The following is a 20804-nucleotide window of genomic DNA, read 5'->3' as shown; positions in this document are numbered from 1 at the left end:
ATTACAGTCTATAAGTGTCTACATGGGGAACAAATAAAATGGGCTCTTCAATCAAACTGAGAAAGGTATAACATGATCCAATTGCTGGAAGCTGAAACTAGACAGATTCAGACCGCACATAAGGTGTAACTTTTTAACAGTGAGAGTAATTAATTATTGGAACAACTTACCAAAGGTTGTGGTGGATTCTCCATCACTGACAATTTTTTAAATCAAGATAGGATGTTTTTTTCTAAAAGAAATGCTCTAGAAATTATTTTGGAGATATTCTCTGGCCTGTGTTATACAAAGGTCAGAATAGATGATCAGAATGGTCCCTTCTGGCCTTGGAATCTACAAAGGAGTAACCGGCCATCTTTCAGAACACGTTGGTACCGGCAAAAGGTGGGGTACCACAGATATTACTGGTTGTGGTACTGAGAATCCTAAACTCCACAGAGGAGACTCATGCTCCTCGGAAATGAGCAGATTATTTGTGAACCTGAACTCTTGCAGTACCAAGTGAAGTTACATGGAGACTTGGTGAGACCCAGTCATAGAGGTGTAAGGTTCTGAGGGTTGTACTTACTGTTCTGGTACTTGCTCAGCTGATGATCTAGGTACCAGTGAGGCAGTGAAAGATGAAGAGTGCACTGCCTTCTTAGTAGAGTGCACAGATTTGGTAGTCTCTCACCCAAGTTTCAGTGGTACCAAGGCTTCAGTACCATGGACAATGGAAGCAGACAAAGACTTAGGCATAGAGAATACCTCAGTATTGAGAGCTCTGCAGACACTTTTGCAGAGTGGAGGGTCTCCGGCATGGTAAACCTTTTTGAGTGATCTTTCTGAGGAGACCTGGCACTCATCTTGGAGGAAGGTTTTTCAGATTCACTTGCAGATCTGTCCCTTACGGTCCTGAGAATGAGCAAGCCACGGAAGCTGACGGCGCATGTGTGTGTAGTGAGGTGTTCTGAGCCCAGATCTGCTGCAGGACAAACACAGCCCTCTATCAAAAGGAGCTGGAGCTTTTTCCTCTGTGTTTCTTCAAGCAGCTCTTGAAGCTAGTGCAAATTTTGCACTTAGATGGTATATGTGTATCCCTGAGGCAGAGGATACAGCACAAATGGCCATCACTCGGGAGGGTTCCCAGCCAGTTGGGCAATGTTTTGAAGCTTGGGGATCTAGACATATCCCACAAAGGAAAGAGAGGATTCCTAAGGAAGGACCTTGCTGAGGACGAGGGGGAGGCATACCGCCCCCCTCAAAAAAACAGGAACAAAATAAAGTAAAATAACTAAAGAATAATAAAATAAAGTAACCAGAGATCTAAAATTGACCAGAAAAGTAGAAGCTGCACTTAGGTAGGCACAACAAATTGCTCCATCTCAGGCTGAGGCAGCTGAAAATGAATTGAAGGCAGTTCACCTGCACAGCCCTATATATCTTCAAGTATGGGGCATGAAGATCCATAGGGTGGAATGTGTAAGCTGAATGGGCACTGCTACTGAAAAATCTTGGATTGAAGGCATATGCACACCTCAAGTGCAAGCAGGGACACTACTCAAAGCAGCAGCAAACTTATATTAGAAGTTGCTTTGTAGCTTGGAGATGATACAGGTAGTGTTTAGCAATCACAGAATTAAAATATACATCTATATGTAAATCCAAAAGAAAAACCTGTAAGTGGTCTAATCAGTTTACATAAAAGCCTACTGAAAATGAAGCACACTTAACATATACATTTTATTATTTTTTGTTTTTGTTTTTGTAAAAACACTATCAAATCTCTCATATATAACTCCTCCACCCCACAAGCAACATGTTTTGGAAGACACCAAAATAGACATGCTAGCTGCAATACATAATTTATCCTACTTACACAAATTCCATGGACAAATACCTGCTTAAGCCCTGTCTTAAATGGGGCTGTGTGTGGATGCAGGGGTCTACTCCCAGTCCCTCAGGATAGGAGCCTTCACTTTGATTTATATATATTAGGGATTAGGTAGAAGATTTTAAGGCCCATTTTTTCTGACTACCATGTCCACAAAGGCAATACAAACTGCAGCAGTTACATATTTTGTTCATCTAGTCACATTTGATGCATTAAAGTATATCTCTAGGACTAAACTCTTGCAATACTATTACATTTTATTGGTTAAACAAACATTTTGGAACTTTATACATATAAAACAGGATATTTTTGTTGAAAAAAGCAAACATGTACAAAAATATTCACCACAGTGTTATTTTCTTCATATGTTCTTTGTCAAAACACCAAAAGGCCCCACAGACCTTTATAGTGACAGTTACAATTCATGTTTTTTTCCTTAAGAATAATAGCAATCTTGTAACTGCAGTAGAAAGGGAGAAGCACCTCTGAATGGTTCAGTTTTTACAATCCTACCACTGAAAAGCAGCAAGGGGTCTATTCTGGATGCAAGGGATTCTTTCAGGATATTTACACCTTCCTTTTCCATCACACAGTTTCCTTAATTTAGATCCTTCCCAAAAACCCATTGCAACATACTGAACTATTATTGCTCTGGCAGGGGCATAGACACAGGTGGACCACAGCCCACCCGATTGGCACCCAGTCCCACCCAAATCTGATTAAAAAAGATTGAACCAGATTGCTAAGAGGTGCAGTCTTTTAGAGGCAGCAGCAGTTTTACATATTGCTCTGCTCGACTCTGCTTCCCCATCAACACAAGCTCAAATTCTGCCCCACCATCTAGTCACTGGTCCCCATTGGCTCTCAGTTCCAAAACTATCAGCCAATCAGGTTCTGGCCAACCATTCACCCCCAATGTGGAGGGCATACCTCTGGCAATGGGAAGGAAGTAACCAGAGCTGAGTGGTGTGGGATGGAGACAGAGCTTGTGTTGATGGGGAACGGAGCAAAGCCCAGGACTGGGAGCAGAAGGCCATGTGTCAGGTCACAATGCCACTTATTGGCCCAACCACCTGTTGGTCACTCACACAGGGGATGTGCTTCGGTTACAGGGGAGGGCTTCCAAGTGACTCTAGTTACTGCCTCTGCATTGGCAGAAGTGCAACCTGCCTTGCCCCCAGACATGGGGGGGATGGGTGGCCTCAATCAAATATGCAACATAATAATATACAATATAAATGATTTGCTGTGATGTCAGACCTTTGTTCACTGCCCACCACCACAAGTTGGGTCCCACCCAAATTTCCACTCCTAGCTATACCACTACCTTCTGGACAGAAGTAGCTCAATAAGTTTCCTTAAGTGATGAGCTAATCACCAGATTTTATTTATTTATAATAGTTGTGTAGGCCAAGAGACTTTTTCTGTGTTATTATATGATGCAATAAATCTGTACAGCCAGAGTGACAAACCTCTAATAATAGAAATCCCAAAAGAATCTCAACTTAAACAGTACCACAACAAAGTAGGAACAGATCTTAGTTTACCTGAAATCTTCTATCGTATTCACAAAACTTGTTAGCCAAATATGCATAGAAGGGGTTATATGTCTTCTCCTGTAGGCAACAGTCAATGAGAACATGAACTATCTCTCTCTCTTGGTGATCTTTAAGTCCAAGCCTGCAATATCAATAACAGTAAAAAATAATGAATTGAGTTTAAATGAAATCTAACTGCCTTAAAGTAAGAGCCACTGGCAATTTCTCTAAACTAAGACCATTCTATTGCAACTGAAATGGAATCCTTCAAGGTTTAAATTGAAATAAGCTGTCAGCAGTATACGCCAACCCAGTTTCGTCATGGAGAGTAACACTATGCATGTGGCATGACAGAGTGACCCAAACAATCCTGGGCAAGAGGAGAATGAGAGACATGCTATCAGTTTCTGTGCAGGAAAATGCAGGTGATATTCCATATTTGCACTTCCTCTCAGAAAGTGATAAGGACTGGCACTGCAATCATGGATAGCCAATCTGTCCTCCCACCTTCGGGAGGAGTCTCATTACTGTGGCAAGAGCTGAGGCCTGGAGAACTGAGATGAACTGTACAGGGAAGAAGATAAGGAATGAGCTAAAAGCCGTGGGATCCCCATTCAAACTGGCTAATATTCTTTACTATGATTTTGGGAGGAAATGGCTGCTTTCACATACATCCTTGGCAGGGTTAATGGGGACAGACAGGTACCTGGAGCCGTTAAGTTCTATGAAAAAGCTATGAATGAGAAAGAAAACATCTTTAAAACCCTTTTTGGTTGATGATATGAACCTTTTTATCTCTTGGTCACCAAGTCAAATCTACTCCAGATAGTGACTGAAAATAGTGATTAGATGGTGGCTGGGTTATCTAAGTGAAGTGAGTTTGGTGGTTTCAGTCCAGTTCCTAATAGAAAACGTCTACTTTAAGAACACCAACAATAATTACAAAAACACAATCTGTACTTATTGGCACACTCGTTGGCTGCCTCAGCAGAAAGACCAATGACTGAATGGCCTTCTCACTCGTACAGCTGGCCCAACTAAAAGAGGATTCAGACACACTGGCAAGGAACAGTACCTTGTGCTGCACCTGTTCTGCAATTAAATATGATTTAGTCCTGAGTGCTGTCAAACGTTTGGCAGCACTAAAACCAATTTAAAAGAAAAATGTTTAGTGTTATAATATAAAGAGTGTCAGTCACAATTTGTATCGCTTTGAGATTGGACTTTCATCTGGCATTCATGTGACTGAAATATCCTGTCTACCTAATTTTAGAACGTAAGCTCTGCTGGGTCTCCCCTGTTTTATACAACACAGTGCAACCAAATTTTAGTTAGTAAAGATCTAAGAAATCTTAGATGGTTGCGTACTTCTCAAGAGATCTGCCACTCCATTTGTGCATACATGCATACTAGGTTTACAATGCAAATACCATCACACAACCAAGATTAGAATTTAGGATTATATCATGTACACATCTGGATTAATTTTTTTTTTAAATCACCTGTTTGTAGGAAGCTAAGACTTCAAGTTTGGTTGTCCAATGAGAAAGCATGATTGTCCCAATTTTCAGGCTGTGGTCTCATTCTCTCAAGTAAATGAAAATGAAATTTTGTTACTGCTCTGATTGTCTGAAAAAACTTTTCTGCATTCTGTTTGTTCTGTTTTGAGCTATTGTGACAGGGTTTCTCATTTTTATTCTCTTGTTAATGGGTCTGGCTCTTGGTTAGTCTTATATGTTTAGTACTGTGCTCATTTTAAAACATTTTAAAATGCCATTACCAGTACCAGTTTGAGAAAATCAGAACTGAGACTAGGTTTTCAATTGAAGTAAAAAGTCTGACACACAGATAATATAATGGATTTTGATTCTCTGGTTTGATACGTAGACTTGATCATATAGAACACTACTCTAGGCCTCACCTAATCCTACCAGATTTTGTTGTTCAGTAGTTTGTTAAAAATGTGTGTGTGCACAGCCATTTGATATGGATTTCACGGATTTAAGTGTAATTTTAGAAGCAACCATTGATTCAGAGCACTCTTCTTTTCCTCACTCTTTAACTCTGTTACCATTACCATTTGTACATGGTCATGGTGTGCTAATAGTGAATGGTGCCAGCTGTAGCCATGTGAATCTGCATTCCTATGTTCAATGGCAGCTTGAAGCATACAGATCTGATTTTTCTGCTGTTTTGCCTTTGAAGACCTAGACATTTTTCCCCTTTCAAATATAAAAGCCAGGATGATCGTTCACCACTGTGAGTTCCAGCATAAAACATTTTAGCTTTCGTAAAGTCACAAACAACAAAAGATTCTCACCATAAAAACGAGGTTTGAGTCAAAATGCTGATTAAGTCCACCATGAAATACATAATGCCCACAAATATGCATGTCTTGAGCTCCTTACAGATAGGCACAATAGTAAGAGGCCAATACAGCTCCATCAGGAGCTCTTTAATGACATAGACATCCTACAAAATGTGGAAACACAGCTAAATTGCTAAGGATGAGTACAAAAGAATAGCACAAACCCTTAGGGACAAATCAGAAAGGCTAAAACACAAAATGAGTTACATCTAGCAAAGATGTAAAAAGGACAAATAAGATGGGGGTCTTTAAATACATTAAGAGCAAGAGAAAGGTGAAGAAAAGGGTAGGTCCTCTCCTTAGCAAGAAAAGAGAGCTAATAATGGACAACATCAAGAAGGCTGACGTGTTTAATACCTATTTTGCTTCAGTCTTCCTTAAAAAGGTTATTTGTGACCAGATACTTAACACAATTAATATTAACAACAAGGGGTAGTGGTAGTGGGGGTAGGAACGGAAGCCAAAATAGTGAAAGAACAGGCTAAAGAATATTTGGATAAGTTAGATACATTCAAGTCAGCAGGGCTTGATGAATTTCACCCTAGAGTACTTAAGGAACTAGCTGTAGTAATATCGGAACTGTTACCAATTATCTTTGAGAACTCATGAAGAACAGGTTAAGTCCCAGAGAACTCAAGAAGGGCAAACATTGTACCTACCTTTAAAAAGGGGAACAAAGAGGACCCATGAAATTATAGACTAGTCAGTCTGACTTCGATACCTAGAAAGATACTGGAACAAACTACTGAAAAATCAGTTTGTAAGCACCTAAAGGATAACAGGGTTATAAGTAACAGTCTGTACCCCGTGTTCACCCCTTTTATAGGATTATGATAAAGCTTGTAACAAAATATGCTTTGTGAGGTATCACCTGAAAACTCATCATTTGCTGATCATTATTATCCTGGTAAAATAGGTGGGCCTACATTGTATGTAAAGATATACAATTCTATTGTTGGATATTACTAAGACACGTTCCAAGTCTGGAGAGCAGTAACAAAGCAGTTCCTCAGAAACAAAAGGCTAGCCGACACCTCAGCCAGGTGTTAACAAAATCAATGCAGGAAAGAGGATGTGGACAAAAAAAAAATTCTACATCTTGACAAAGAAACAGCTTGGGATTCCTGTCTACACAGACGTTCTGTCTCCTGAACCTCAGCTAGAGATGATTCTTGAAGAAGAGAAAGAACTATAAGAAGGGAGAGCCAAACACCCCAAATTACTCCTCTCTTTCTCTCTACCTAAGGCATCCACAACACCTGAAGAACAAAAGAAACAACTTTTGGACTGGGGGCAGACCCATGACTGAAAGTAATTCAGCCAGTAAGATTACTGAAGCATGTGGTGAGAGAGACCTTTGCTTTGAATTCACTTAGCTTGTTAAGTTAGGCAATAGTTGTATTTTACTTTTATTTTCTTATAACCAGTTCTGACTTTTTTGCCTCATTACTTTTAGTCACTTAAAATCTATCTTTTGTAGTTGATAAATTTGTGTTATTGTCTGATCTAAACCAGTATGTTTGGATTCAAGTGTTTAGGAAATGCCATTTTGGGATAACAGGATTTGTGCATATCATTTTCTAATAATAAAATGACACACTTTATATGAGCTTGTATTATCCAGTAGAGAGCTGGGCAATACAAGACGCACATTACTGGCGGAAAGTCTGGGACTCGGAATTCGATGGGTGTTGCTCTGTAGTGTAATTCATGGGTGCCTGGCTATAAATTCATACAATCTAACTGAGAGTGATTTACATGCTTGAGTCTGGGTGTGAGCAGACCAGCAGTAGTAGCTCTCACAGTGAAGCAGTGTAAAAGGCATCCCAGGCTGGAGAATTGAGGTGACACAGCTGTTCAATAGTCCAGATTATACCCTGGGTAATGTCACAGAGACCACATGGATTTGACAATAACAAATCATGCTAAACCAATCTAATGTCTTTCTGTAACAGCATTACTGGCCCAGTGGATAGGTGGGAAGTTGTTTTAGTAAGGCTTTTGACACAGTCCCACATCACATTCTCATAGGGAGATGAGGTCCATATGATATTACTATAAGATGGATGCACAACTGATTAAAAAAACATACACAAAAAGTGGTTCGCTGTCAAACCGTGAGGACGTATCTAGTGTGGTCCTGCAGGGCTCTGTCCTGGCTCCAATACTATTCAACATTTTCATTTATGTCTTGGATAATGTGGTGGATAGTATGCTAGCACTGTGGAGGACAGGATGAGAAATCAAAATAAACTTGACAAAATGGAGAACTGGTCTGAAATCAACAAAATGAAATTCAATAAAGACAAGTTCAAAGTAGTTCACTAAGGAAGAAAATCACTTGCACAACTACAAAATGGGGAATAATTGGCTGGGCAGTAGTACTGCTGAAAAGGATCTAGGAGTTATAGCAGATCACAAAATGAATGAGAGTCAACAATGTGATGAAGCTGCAAAAAAGGCTAATATCATTCTGGGGTGTATAAACACAACTGCAGTATGCAAGACAGGAGAGGTAATTGTCCTGCTCTTCTCAGTACTGGTGAGGCCTCAGCTGGAGGACTGTATCCAGTTTTGGGGCCACATTTTAAGAAACTGGACAAATTGGAGAGCAACCAAAATGATAAAAACATGACCTATGAGGAAAGGTTAAAAAAACTGGGCATGTTAAGTCTTGAGAAAAGAAGACAACAGTCTTCAAGTGTGTTAAAGGCTGTTATAAAGAGGACACTGATCAATAGCTCTCCATGTTCACTTAGGAAAATAAGTAATGGGCTTAATCTGCAGCAAGGAAGATTTAGGTTAGATAGTAGGAAAAACTTTCTAATGATAAGGTAGTTAAGCACTGGAATGGGCTTCCAAGAAAGACTATGGAATCCCCATCATTGACAGTTTTTAAGAAGAGGTCAAACAAATGCCAGTCAGGGATGGTCTAGGTATGCTTGGATTTGCCTCAGTGCAGGGGACTGAACTAGAAAAACTCTCAAAATCCTTCACCCCTATATTTCTATGATTCCACCATAGAAACCTAGAGTGTCAGGAAGATACTGCTGAAGTAGCTCACAGTTAGCAACAGCAAAAGCTTGAGATTAACTCCCAAAAGGCATTGGCAAACATAATAGAATAAATTCAAACTTTTAAAAGACAAGGATATTCAGAACTACAAGACTAAAGTTGTGATTAATGCAGTGCACAACAACATGATACTTAATCTAACTGGTGTGCAGGCCAAGTTTAAACAGCCTATATTCACTGCTTCAGAGTAGCAGCCGTGTTAGTCTGTATCCGCAAAAAGAAGAACAGGAGTACTTGTGGCACCTTAGAGACTAACAAATTTATTAGAGCATAAGCTTTCGTGGACTACAGCCCACTTATGCATCCGAAGAAGTGGGCTGTAGTCCACGAAAGCTTATGCTCTAATAAATTTGTTAGTCTCTAAGGTGCCACAAGTACTCCTGTTCTTCTTTATATTCACTGCTGCTTCACCTAAATTCTGGCCAGAAAGTTTCTGAGTCATATTACAGTAAAAGCCGTGTTATCCGGCACCGGTTAGGCACAAATTCGGATAACTAAGGTGGCTCAGGGCAGGGGCATGGGAGGGGGTGTGGGGCGCAGGCTCTGGGAGGGAGGTTGGGTGAAGAACAGGGCTTGGGGCAGGGGCATGGGAGAGGTTTTGGGGTACCGGATCTGGGGCAGCACTCACCGCATGCGGCTCCCCGCAAGCGGTGACATGTTCCTGCTGCTCCTAGGCAGAGGTGCGGCCAGGTGGCTCCACGGATTGTCCCCACCCCGCTCCAAGCGCTGGCTCTACATCTCCCATTGGCAACAGTTTCCGGCCAATGGGAGATTCAGAGCTGTGGGGGCAGTGCCTGCAGGTGGAGGCAGCGCACATAGCCGCCTGGCGACGCCTCCACCTAGACGCACTAGTGACAGGTCGCTGCTTGTGGGGAGCAGCCAAGGTGAGTGCTGCCCAGATCCGGCACCCTGAAATGCAGGTTTCTAGAGTTTTCCGGTTTATAAAGTGCTGGAAAACACAGTTTTTACTGTACCTTGAGTATCACAATTCCTAAAAATGTTTTAATTCTCTATGTGACAGCATCAGCAAGTCTATGTCAAAGAGAGCTAGAACTTTTCCATCCTTCACGAATCTGTTGTACACCCATTGTAGTCTAGCTGATGGGTCTGTCAGTGGCTCTATCAGCAAGTACAATAATAAACACAGCTTTCTGTATGGATTTCTCAGTCACTTCCCTAAGGGAATGACTGACAAGGAAATTTAGATTTCTATAATTCTGGAAAACATGTTTATGTTTATTATAATCCTTATTTTAGCATATTCTTCTATGCCACATTCTTTCTGATTACTTGGCCCAGAGCCTTCAGTTGGTATTAACATATACCTCTGCAAAAAACAAACAAACCCTCCTTACTCCTGAGTCAGATCAGTTTTCTTTGCTCCATTCTCAGTTAGTCCCTCTGGGCACCCTCTCATCTGGCGAGACTAGCAGTTCTATGCTGCTCTCCCTGATGTCACTTACCCTGCGCACAACTTCCCCTGCTCTCCCTGATTGGCAAAGAGGCAACATGAAAAGTTTCCAGCCCAGATAGCACTTCTATTTGTCCCTGGGTTTCAACAGGATCCTGGTGTGTACTTACTTCAAAAGTTTTTCAAATGCATCCAAAAAGTCTTCACTACTCATCAAGACACAAAATATATTTCTCCTGATGTCCGTGTTCATTCTCTGCTTACGAGCAAGCTCCAGTATCTTTGAACTCATCTGAAAAGAAACACATTTTTAAAGAAACATTTACTAACTATGCATTTCATTTTGCACTTGCTATAGGAAACCTATTTCAGTGAAACTTTTCTGATATGATTATATATACATACCTTGAATGAGCTGTGAAGCAACAATCCAAAGACCTAGTGCCCTTACCACTGGAGATGAACAGAAGGAGTATCAGGACTTGGCCTCCAAGCAGTGAGATCAGATAACTGACCAGCGAAACTGGACTGAAAGTGATGAAATGAGTAGTCCTTCTCTAAGAGGCCACGCCCTTCTCACCATATTTCTATGCACTTTTAAAAACAGTTCAACCATATGATTTCTAGGGGGACAGCTGGCCCTACCTATAAGGCTACAGACTGTGGAATCCATTTCCAATTTGAGTCCGCCTTTTCCATTTCACCTTACAGTGCACCACAAAATCTTTTACAAATCCACAAGGTCGAAGACAGAATTTCAGGGCCAGGGCAAGCGTAAGTCCAAATACTAACCACAGTATCACAAGGATATTTGTTCATGTTTCTCAAAGACAAAATTGCTTTGGCACTTTGAATGATTAATAGCAGTCGTCATATTTACCTTTCCTACAGGCAATTTGTGCTGAGTCTTGCTGTTAGTATTATCAATCATTGGTGCTCCGCTCCAAGATGACCCTACTATCCACCAACGGCCAACCTGGTCAGCACTGAGGAGAGATTCCAATGACACACGAAGTTGAGTCTCTCTTCCAGAGCCACTGTTATGAACCTTTTATAACAATAAAATGTTTTCAGTTCCAAAGAGACTTTTTTTTCCTAACAAATTATGCCGTGATCGAAAACCTTTAACAAGTTTCCCAACTATGCTCTCAGACGTTTCTCCCCACAACCTCTCTCTCCAAACAAGATCTGCCAAAATCAGCATACTTCTCATTTATTTTGATTTACATCACAAGAGAGTGCCTAAATCCAGGAGCTCTTGGCATTTTTAAAAAAATGAATTCCAACCAAAAAGACAAATCCAATGAGTAGGTGGATGGAGATAACCTAACACCTTCGTTCAAATTCTAATTTGGAGTTGCAAGTTAAAAATAAACTGTACTGTCCTATTTTCTAATGAACATTTTTGTTCACATAAAATCACCAAAAGTTTTGGAACAGTTAATACTTGATCAAGAAACGAGTGGAAGGGAAGAGATGTTACAAGTGCACTAGCAGAGCTGTGTAAAAAGGTTCTACAGCACCTGCTTGCAACATGTCTGTCTCTAGCCTACTGTATTGAATTCCTGACATGTGTGTAATGTATTTACACAAATTTCAGAAAAAAAAGCCCAACGGTGAACCAGAAGAGTGGCTTAATGGTGTAAGCCTCAGGTCGGAGATACATGGACTCTCTAGAGCCAAACTACAATCCTGAGGAGGGTGGCAGCTTCTCTACCTGCAGAGGTACATATTTTACTATGTGGGGTTTTCCAGGTAAGATCTTAAAAATTAATGGCCTGATTCTCATAAATGCTGAGCATTCACAAATCCTGCTGAAGTCAATGGGAGTTGCAGGAACTCAACACCAGGGATGATATCTTGGTCTGTTCTGCACAAACATCAAAAGATCCCACAAGCACAGGGATTTGTCTCAGTGTCCTTGGATAAAAAAATGTCTTCTTTCTCTAAATGTTTTGCAGCATGTTGGGCGCTGACTAACATCCAGAGATGGCAGCATTTCAGTGGTGTTCTCTGTATACAGTCTGTAAAGTCATTTGGAATTCATGGGGACAAAAGGCACTTTTCACAATGTATCGTTCAACCTGCACTGTTACACAAATTCCAAAATAATATTAGTAGGTCATCTGGTCTACACTATATTACTAGTAGCTTAAAAAAGGATCTTGCAATTACTTCCAAAAGTATGATTTAGGGGAAGTAACAGTGCCCAATAACATACTAAAAAACGTTTTTACCAGTGTTCTCTGCAGCTTGCGCAGCTTCTCAACTGGCTCAGGGTCATACCCTGGGATTTTCCGCATGTCATTGTTTTTTAGTGCCAGCATAGTCTCTAGCATAAAGCGAATCTATGGGTAAAAGAAACAACATTTTTCCAGCGTGTCTACCATACTGTTATTTAACAAGTGGAAAATTTATCTTGCATGTACTACTGCACATGCATAAGCATCTCACCCAGCAATACATTCTGGAATCTAGATTATGACATCACAAATAAAGAATACTAGCTAAAAAACAATATTCATTTTAACTCCCACTACATGTATTTGTACTAGGTTTAGATTCCAATTTAATTTTGCTAAACAATACCACAGCCATTGAATTATTTTGGACTTTTAAGTGTACAAACTGTATTATTCCAAGAAGTAGATGCATCATCATTTGCATAACACACAAAGCAGACAGCTATTTCAGGGCATGCTGGTGTCTATGCTCTGAGAACAAACTTCTAAGTGCACATTATTTTCTATATGTTAAGTAAGCTAATGCAACAATAATCTCATTGGATGCTAACACTATCTTAAGGTCTAATCAGACTATCGCATGAAACAATTTTAGTAGATAAACTTAATACAAAAATTAAACAATTTGGCAAATTAACAGATTTAACCAAGTCCCTGATTAATTCTGTTCATGCTGGGAAGTTTGTGCCCAAACATATCCAAAATGCATACATACCCTAGACTGGTCCTCAAATTTCTTCCCCACAGCATTTGCTTTGTTCTGGGCCTCACTAATCAGATCCTTCAGGGCCAAAGCATCATCTTTTCTCAAGGAAAATCCCACATTTTTCAAGAGGAGCAGAATCAGTTCAATGTCCTTTTCTGCAAAACTGCTAACAAGCGTCTTGAGAATATCAAAGATCAGCAGCGAATGCACTACATGAAAATTATACAGATGGCCAATCAAGGCAAACAGGTTATCGCATTCTTTCCCTTCAGCGTCACTTTTATAGAATTCATCAAATTTCCTCACCACAGCTTCCAAAAAGTGAGCACCAACCTGGCAACAGTTGTATGAAAAGAAAAAGAATATTAGAAAGCAATTAAGCATTTTGCATATGTGGATTTCCCCCCCTCGATTTTACCTGCAAAAAGCATAAGCAATGAGAAACAAACAAAAAAAAATTAGCTTATAGGAAAACTGTTGTTCCCATCAGCCAACACTGATTTTCTGTATTTAAATATTCCAAAGGACTCTAAGCTATCGGTTCCATACATATTTTTTAAGATGCATATTATTTGCCTGGTGTCCATTTCACTTTATTTGATATTATATATTTACACATGTAATCCAGTTACCTTTTTATTCCTTTATTTGGTAGTAAAAGCAGGTTTGATGAAATCAAGCTAAGGACTTACTAGAAAAGATTTGTTTAAACAAAGAAAACTGGAAACATTTCTCACTGCAACATAGATTGCTATGCTCCCAGCTGCCAGACTAATGGTACTCATTATTACTCATAGTTAAGGTTACGTTTTAGTCACAGGAAATTTTATTGAAAATCATTGACAGGTCATGGACTGTAAACAAAAATTCATGGCCCGTGACCTGTCCATGACTTTTACTATATATCCCTGACTAAAACTTTTGGGGGGGGGGGGGGGGGCGGGAGAAGAGCGCGCTGTCCAGGGGCACTGCGTGTTCTTAGGGTGGAAGGGTGGTGCCATGCAGCCCGGGAAACCCGCTGGTGCTGGGGGGCAGCAGCGCGTGGCCCAGGACCCTCACTGGTGCTGGGGGAGTTGGCGGGGCTGGCAGGTTCCCTACCTGGCTCCATGCCTCCTCCCCCCCAGCAGCAGAGTTTGGGTGTGGGAGGGGGCACAGGGTTGGGGCACAGGACGAGGTGAGGCGGGCTCTGTCCGGCGCTTACCTGGGGGGCTCCCCAGAAAAAGGCAACATCCCCCTCGCCCAGCTGCTAGGCAGAGGCATGGCCAGACAGCTCTGTGCGCTACCCCAGCAGTGGGGGCAGTTCCTGCAGGCAGAGGCAGCACGCAGAGCTGCCTGGCCAGGCCTCCGCCTAGCAGCTGAGCGAGGGGAATGTCGCCTTTTTCCGGGGAGCCCCCAAGTAAGCGCCGCCCAGAGCCAGCCTCACCCAGCACCCCAACCCCAAACTCTGTTGCTGCATGGGGGTAAGGGAGGTGCGGTGGCCGAAGACTGCCACCGCAATGGCCCATGCGACTGGCGTAGGGGCTGCCTGAGCTGCTCCTGAGCCAGGCGCACAGGCCGCTGCAGAAGTCACGGACGTCATGGAATCCGTGACGTCCGTGACAAACTCGCAGCCTTACTCAGTCATTTTCATACTAGGAAACAACTTATGTGCCATACAAAAATAAACCATATACGGGTAAAACTTGACATTTTAGATTAAAAACATTATTGGTCAGGAAAAGCCTGATAAAAAGAAAAGCACTTTTTTCTGGCTCCTGGTTGTGCACTTAGCACTATTGCTTGTCGACTTCCTACTGGAGATGAGACTCCGACTTGCTAAATAGATACAATATGGGAAAAACTACCCAGAAAATGACAGACTTCTTTATATTTATTTACAGAAAACTGAGCCTACAAAAAGGTGTGCCAAAATATATACGTTTAAATTGTGGACTGATCACCTGTCAAATATTAATTTTTTTAAAAATGAGTTACGCAATTTAAAAAACTGTGTTATTATAATGTTAATGTTGCAGTTAAAATCAGTCAGGAAATGTGTATAAGTTAAGGTTCCAACAGCAATGCTGACTTGGTTGCATTACACTTGCAGAATGGTTTAAGGCGTACATTTTATGGCACACTAATATGTCAAGCTGCATGTTCAACAAGAATGAACAGGAGTATTATGTATTTGCTACATAGCCATATAACATTGCTACAGGATCTTAACTTTTGCATTTTCTGAATCATTTTAACTGCAACCTTAATGTTACCTTTTCAGTTTTGTGCATTTAATATCCTGTATCTTTTTCAAAGAACAAACTTAAGTGCTTAATAATGCATTTAAGTAGTCCCAATTAGATTCTGAAGTCTACATCACAACTAAATCAATAGTATATGCGAGAGTCTAGAAACTGGTTGACTACATTTAATAGTTTTAAACTTATAAAAAGATGAGGGTTACTATTAAAACAGCGCCAAAATTTTCAAGTCAAATGTGGGGTAAGAACCACCCTTTAAAGCAACAAAAGGAGTAAAAATAAATTTTCTATAATGCAAAGGTTGCACATAGAAAAGTTAACATGATTGTGCCCCTCTGATATTTAGTTTGGTTTAAAAACAGCTAATGCAGAAATATTTCCACCTCATCGAGGTCAACACATTACAGATGCAAGAACTACTTGAATATATCTTTGATATGGGTTCTTTCAATTATATTTCTGCATTACAGAATCAGAATAAAGCTTTATGGGAACAGCATCCTGAAACAGCTCATTGTCTCTTGGCAGAAGTTTCAGTGAAATTATCTAAACTCCTGTAATAACTTCCCTTTGACATTACCTGTTCCAACATGTCCGTCATATTAGTAGACAAAGCTTACGTTTATTTTGACTGATATGGTCAAGCCTGAAAATACAACCAACCCTCAAAAAGTTGCTTGATGTGTGTCAAATGCCCTGATCCTGCAAACACTTATAGCTGCAAGCCAACCCACTGACTTCAATGGGACTACTCACATGCATGTGTGAGTGTATGTAGGATCAGGCTTTAGTGGGGCTCCTCAGATGCAGGTGGATTTTTTACTCTATAATGGTTTTAATGAATTCTGTAGTTGGATATACAGGACTCAAGAATGATGTTCTAAAGTAGTCATAGAACAGGACTGGATAATTGTAATTAAAGATGGAAAAAATAGTAGCTTTAAGAAATTTTTCAACACCACAGATAGATGTAGGAAGGAATATAAGACACTAATGGTCTCAATAAGATAAGTTACACTTTATAAAGGTGACCAACAATTTATAGAAGAAAATACTCATTCAGATGCAGTAACAAGTGTAAGTGCTGGTCACTTGTGAGAGCCTGCCTACTAAACCATAACTGCGACCACAAGTCAGCCCAGATTGCCATATAGTGAGGTGTAATTTCAGGGATACCATATACTTACTTTCTAACAATTTCAGAAACCACACATTCAAAAAAGAACCTGAATAAAGCACCACAGAAAGTGTTGTGCAACATGATTAGAAAATAAAACAAGCACAGGCAAAAAGTTACCTCAATTCCCACTGTATGATGAAGAATGCTGACCAAAAGGACATGCTCCATCATCAATCTAACTGGCATCACGGCTGCAGTAACACAAGCATTCATAAGAACATCTGTTAGAGTTTCATTCATGTCCTTTCTACTGTTAGTCATGTATAGCTCTTCCAACTGTCCACTTATGGAGGCCAAATTTGGTTCACTCAACCTATCAGGAGATAAAATTCAGTGTTTGCTTTAGCTTTCTATTACTTCTTACTCAGTACATATCCTCATTTTTTTTTCAGTGTAATATTGCTTTTAATCCAAAACAACAAAAATTCTATTTTTAATGTTTTATTCAACCAGTAGCTCAAAAAGAAAAAGGGACAAATATTTGAAACAGATTTTGGATCTTTCCTGTTCATCAAAATAATTCAGATACACAAATATTTAGTTCACATCTTAGGAGATATTGTCAATATTAATGAAGTAGTAGTATTCGCAAAGAGTTGATGATGTACTCAGTGCCTGCTGAGCAACAGACTGTAACATACCGTATCTAAAATCCAAGAGCACTCAGCCTCATGTTTGTAATTTATTCAGTGTAGTTATAATGAATCTTTATTACGCAGACTATGGTCCACTGGTATGCAGACCCACTGGCACAGACTAAAATTAATGTCAACTGAATGTTTTTACATAAAAGCCACAAATAAACATATTGTAATGAGCAATTATTACTGTAAACCTATTCTGAAGTAGTATAAGATACACATTTCTCCTGAGATTCAGGGCTCAGCAATTTTAATAGTTTTTTTTTTAAAATGCTCTTCTTTCATGTGCAGATTGCACAAATTAAGGGCCTGATTCTACAATTTTTTTTTTTTAAACCACGCATAGTCCCACTGATGCCCATGGAATTATGTTTGGCCGACAACACCTAATAGTGTTTGTGGAATTCAACTCAAAGTTTTAAATTTACTTATCAATTAAAACTTATCTTCTTTAATAGATTTTTCAACTTCTATAAATGTACTTTCTCCAAATGACAGGTTTCAGAGTAGCAGCCATGTTAGTCTGTATCCAAAAAAGAACAGGAGTACTTGTGGCACCTTAGAGACTAACAAATTTATTAGTAAATTTAGTCTCTAAGGTGCCACAAGTACTCCTGTACTTTCTCCAAAATAATTGAGAATAAAAAAGATACTGTCAAAGATGGCATGCACAAAATTTGACTTTTATTTAAAAAAATCGGTTTGCAAGAAAGAAGTCATACTCACTCCCCTCTCTGGCTTGAACGGTGGCTGCTGTAAACACAGCCTAATAAACAACATCAAACATGTTATATTACCTGTTAATTAGTCCTTTCACTGTTTTCTTCAGTCTTCCAAGTTCTTCCCTCTTTTTGTCATCCATTGTATTGTCAACTCTTCTCACTGGAGGGGGAACATACTTCGTAGCTCTATTGCAAAGACTCTTATCAAAAGAGAAAAACAAGAAAATAGGGCAGTACGTTATAAAAAAAAATCTTATTTAAAAATAAATTCATATTCATTTGAAAGTATCTATTTATTAAGTATAAGAAATGGGCTTATTAAGTATACCATAACTTTATTTCTAATCACTATGAAGCTTTTTTTTATTGTAATGCAACACCAATAGTACAAAATTATGCTAAAGGAGCTAACTTGAACAGCATCCAAAAAAGAAACATGCAACAGCCTATCACTTAGGATCAACTCAAATCAAGGTCCCAATTCTCCATGTTATTCACGTGCACAACTCCCATAGAACTCAACAGGAATTATGCAAGCCTTCCAAAAAGTGTGCTTGGGCCCCAAATATACCATCTGTGTTCACAGTATTCAATTATGCATCTGTATCTGATACATCCTCTATTAGGGATGGGATAAATGGTCTGATAGGTCTTTTCCATCACTACCTACTGTAGTCTTACTGGCATGGTGAAACAATGACAGCAAAATCAGAACAAGAACCTCCATGTACATTTCAAGATTTACCAATGCTCATGCTTCAGGGCATTGCCCTATCCCCATAGGGTCAGGAAATTTCACCCTGTAATACATTGCATAAAATTGTCCCCAATTCACCAGTCTAACTTGGCTTTTTGGCTCTGTGACAAGACTGAAGATAGCATGTCTTGGCTAGGGCAATTTCCAATCCCTTACAAAACTCAGATCTGAAGTGAAACTTCATGTGAAGGGTGCAAAATTGTATTTGAAAAGCATGAAGCTATTTGATGCAAAACCTGCCCCCAACATACCTTCGCTTCTCTGGAGGTCTTGGCTTTACAGGGTTTATAGTCGCCACCATCCTCTGGGGACATGGGCAACTTTCCGCTTACTTTCCGCTCATTCTCCCAGTTTCCTTCCATATCTGCCTCCTCTGAAGTTTCTAAAGTGTCCTCCATCCTCCCCTCCTCTTCTTCCTCCTCCTCCCCCTCCTCTTCTTCCTCCTGCCCATCTAGCTCCCCCTCCTGATCATCATCTAGGGACTCCAGATCTAGATCCTCCTTATCAACTTCATCCTTCCCCTCATCCTGATCTAGGCGCCCCTCATCAGCCGCCTCCTCCTCGCTGCTCTCCTCATACAGGCCGGAGAGGGTGGCCTCGGGCTCCAGGGCCCCCAGCACGTAGCCCAGCCCATCCCGGGCGAAGCTCTGCGGCACGGAGGAGGCTCCCCGCTTCCTGCGCTTGCTGAGCCCCAGGCGCCGCTCCAGCCGCCGGATCTCCTTCTCCTCCTCCTCGTTGGCCGCCAGCAAGGCCCGTTTCCGCGCAGAGGCCGCAGCAGCGGCGCTGGGGCGCTTCTCTGGGAGCCGCTTCGCTTCCTCGCGGGGGCGCTGGTGTCCCGGGGGCGACGAGGCCGGGACCGCGGCGGGGAGGGGGCATCGGCCCACGCCCTGCGTCTGCTCGCCCCGGCCAGCCCCTGGCGCGCCCGGCTCCTCGCCGGCGTCCGGCTCCTGGTGGTGCAGGCGGCGGCGGCGGCTCCGCTTGAGCCTGCGCTTCTCCTTCCTCAGCTCGCGGCGGTTCCTCCTGCCCCGGCCCCCCGCGGGCTGCAGCCCGGGCTGCGGAGGGGCGAGGTCCCCGGCCGCCTGCACGAACTCCTGCACCGCCAGCCGCAGCTTCTGCAGCCTGCCCGGCTGCCAGCTCCCGCCGCGGCCACCCCGGGCCCCTGCCGCCCGCGTCATGCTCCCCGCGGCCGGGCCCACAGTCACGCTCCGCACCGCCTGGGCGCCGCCATCTCGCCGAGGCAGCCGCCAGCCCCTTCCGGCCCGTTGGGCCGCGGCCTGGGGCAGCAGCGCCACCTGCTGGGGCGGCCCGGGGGGGCAGCGGGGCGGGACTGGAGCTCGGAGCCCTTAGCGCGGCGGCGGCAGGCCGCGCAGCGAGCATCTAGCGGAGGAGGCCTGGTGCCCCCCGTGTCCCTGCCCCGCATCGCTCTCCAGGCCGCCACGCGCTGCTGCCCGGGACCGTCTCTAGGCCGAGGGCTGCCACATCCCGGCCGTGGGAGCTCCCTGCTCCAGCAGCGCTTCCCAGTTCACACCAAGGGCTGAAGAAGCCCGAGGCCTCTGTCCTGGTACTAGGGATCCAGCCCGCCTGTAGCAGCCCCGTGAATCCCGCCGCGCTCCACACCGGCCCTGTATCTTCCACTGACCTGCCCCTTGGGTCCTGCCTCCAGCGCAGCATCTCCCTATGGCACCGGGAGTCTGGGACTTCCTTTCTCCAAGTACCTGTTGTGGGTACCGGGAGGGAGACGGGGGTCTAGGCCTGCCCTTAGCTAAAGGCCCTCCCTCAACTGGGCAGGAAGGAGCAATGAACCCAGGTCACAACTGAATAGGGGGGGCAACAAATGGAAAAAAAAACAGGGATGGGAGTGGAGGTATAGGGTGAAAAGCAGGGGCCTAGAAGGAGACACTCAGTGGTTTGAGCATTGGCCTGCTAAACCCAGGGTTGTGAGTTCAATCCTTGAGGGGGCCATTTAGGGCTATGGAGCAAAAATCTGTTGGATGATTTAATTGGGGATTGGTTTTGCTTTGAGCAGGGGGTTGGACTAGATGATCTCCTG

At 42.2% G+C, this 20804-nt stretch overlaps 1 protein-coding gene across 1 annotated transcript in view; it reads right to left on the bottom strand.

Moving 5' to 3' along the window:
• NOM1 (nucleolar protein with MIF4G domain 1) overlaps window positions 1-20025 on the bottom strand; it is a 31778-nt gene extending 11753 nt beyond the window's left edge. The window contains exons 1-8 of the mRNA XM_008162985.4: window positions 19006-20025; window positions 18073-18197; window positions 16752-16947; window positions 13224-13547; window positions 12503-12613; window positions 11146-11313; window positions 10436-10557; window positions 3421-3553 (exon numbers count right to left, since the gene is read on the bottom strand). Of these exons, the coding sequence (XP_008161207.2) occupies window positions 3421-3553; window positions 10436-10557; window positions 11146-11313; window positions 12503-12613; window positions 13224-13547; window positions 16752-16947; window positions 18073-18197; window positions 19006-19929 (2103 nt within the window). The 5' untranslated portion in view covers window positions 19930-20025. The remainder of the gene's footprint in view (window positions 1-3420; window positions 3554-10435; window positions 10558-11145; window positions 11314-12502; window positions 12614-13223; window positions 13548-16751; window positions 16948-18072; window positions 18198-19005) is intronic.
• Between the last annotated feature and the right edge of the window lie 779 nt (window positions 20026-20804).

The sequence above is a fragment of the Chrysemys picta genome, chromosome 2 (assembly GCF_011386835.1).
Source record: "Chrysemys picta bellii isolate R12L10 chromosome 2, ASM1138683v2, whole genome shotgun sequence".
NCBI classification, from domain to species: domain Eukaryota; kingdom Metazoa; phylum Chordata; order Testudines; family Emydidae; genus Chrysemys; species Chrysemys picta.
The sequence above is the reverse complement of the archived record's forward strand: the minus strand, read 5'-3'. Positions and strand labels throughout refer to the sequence as shown.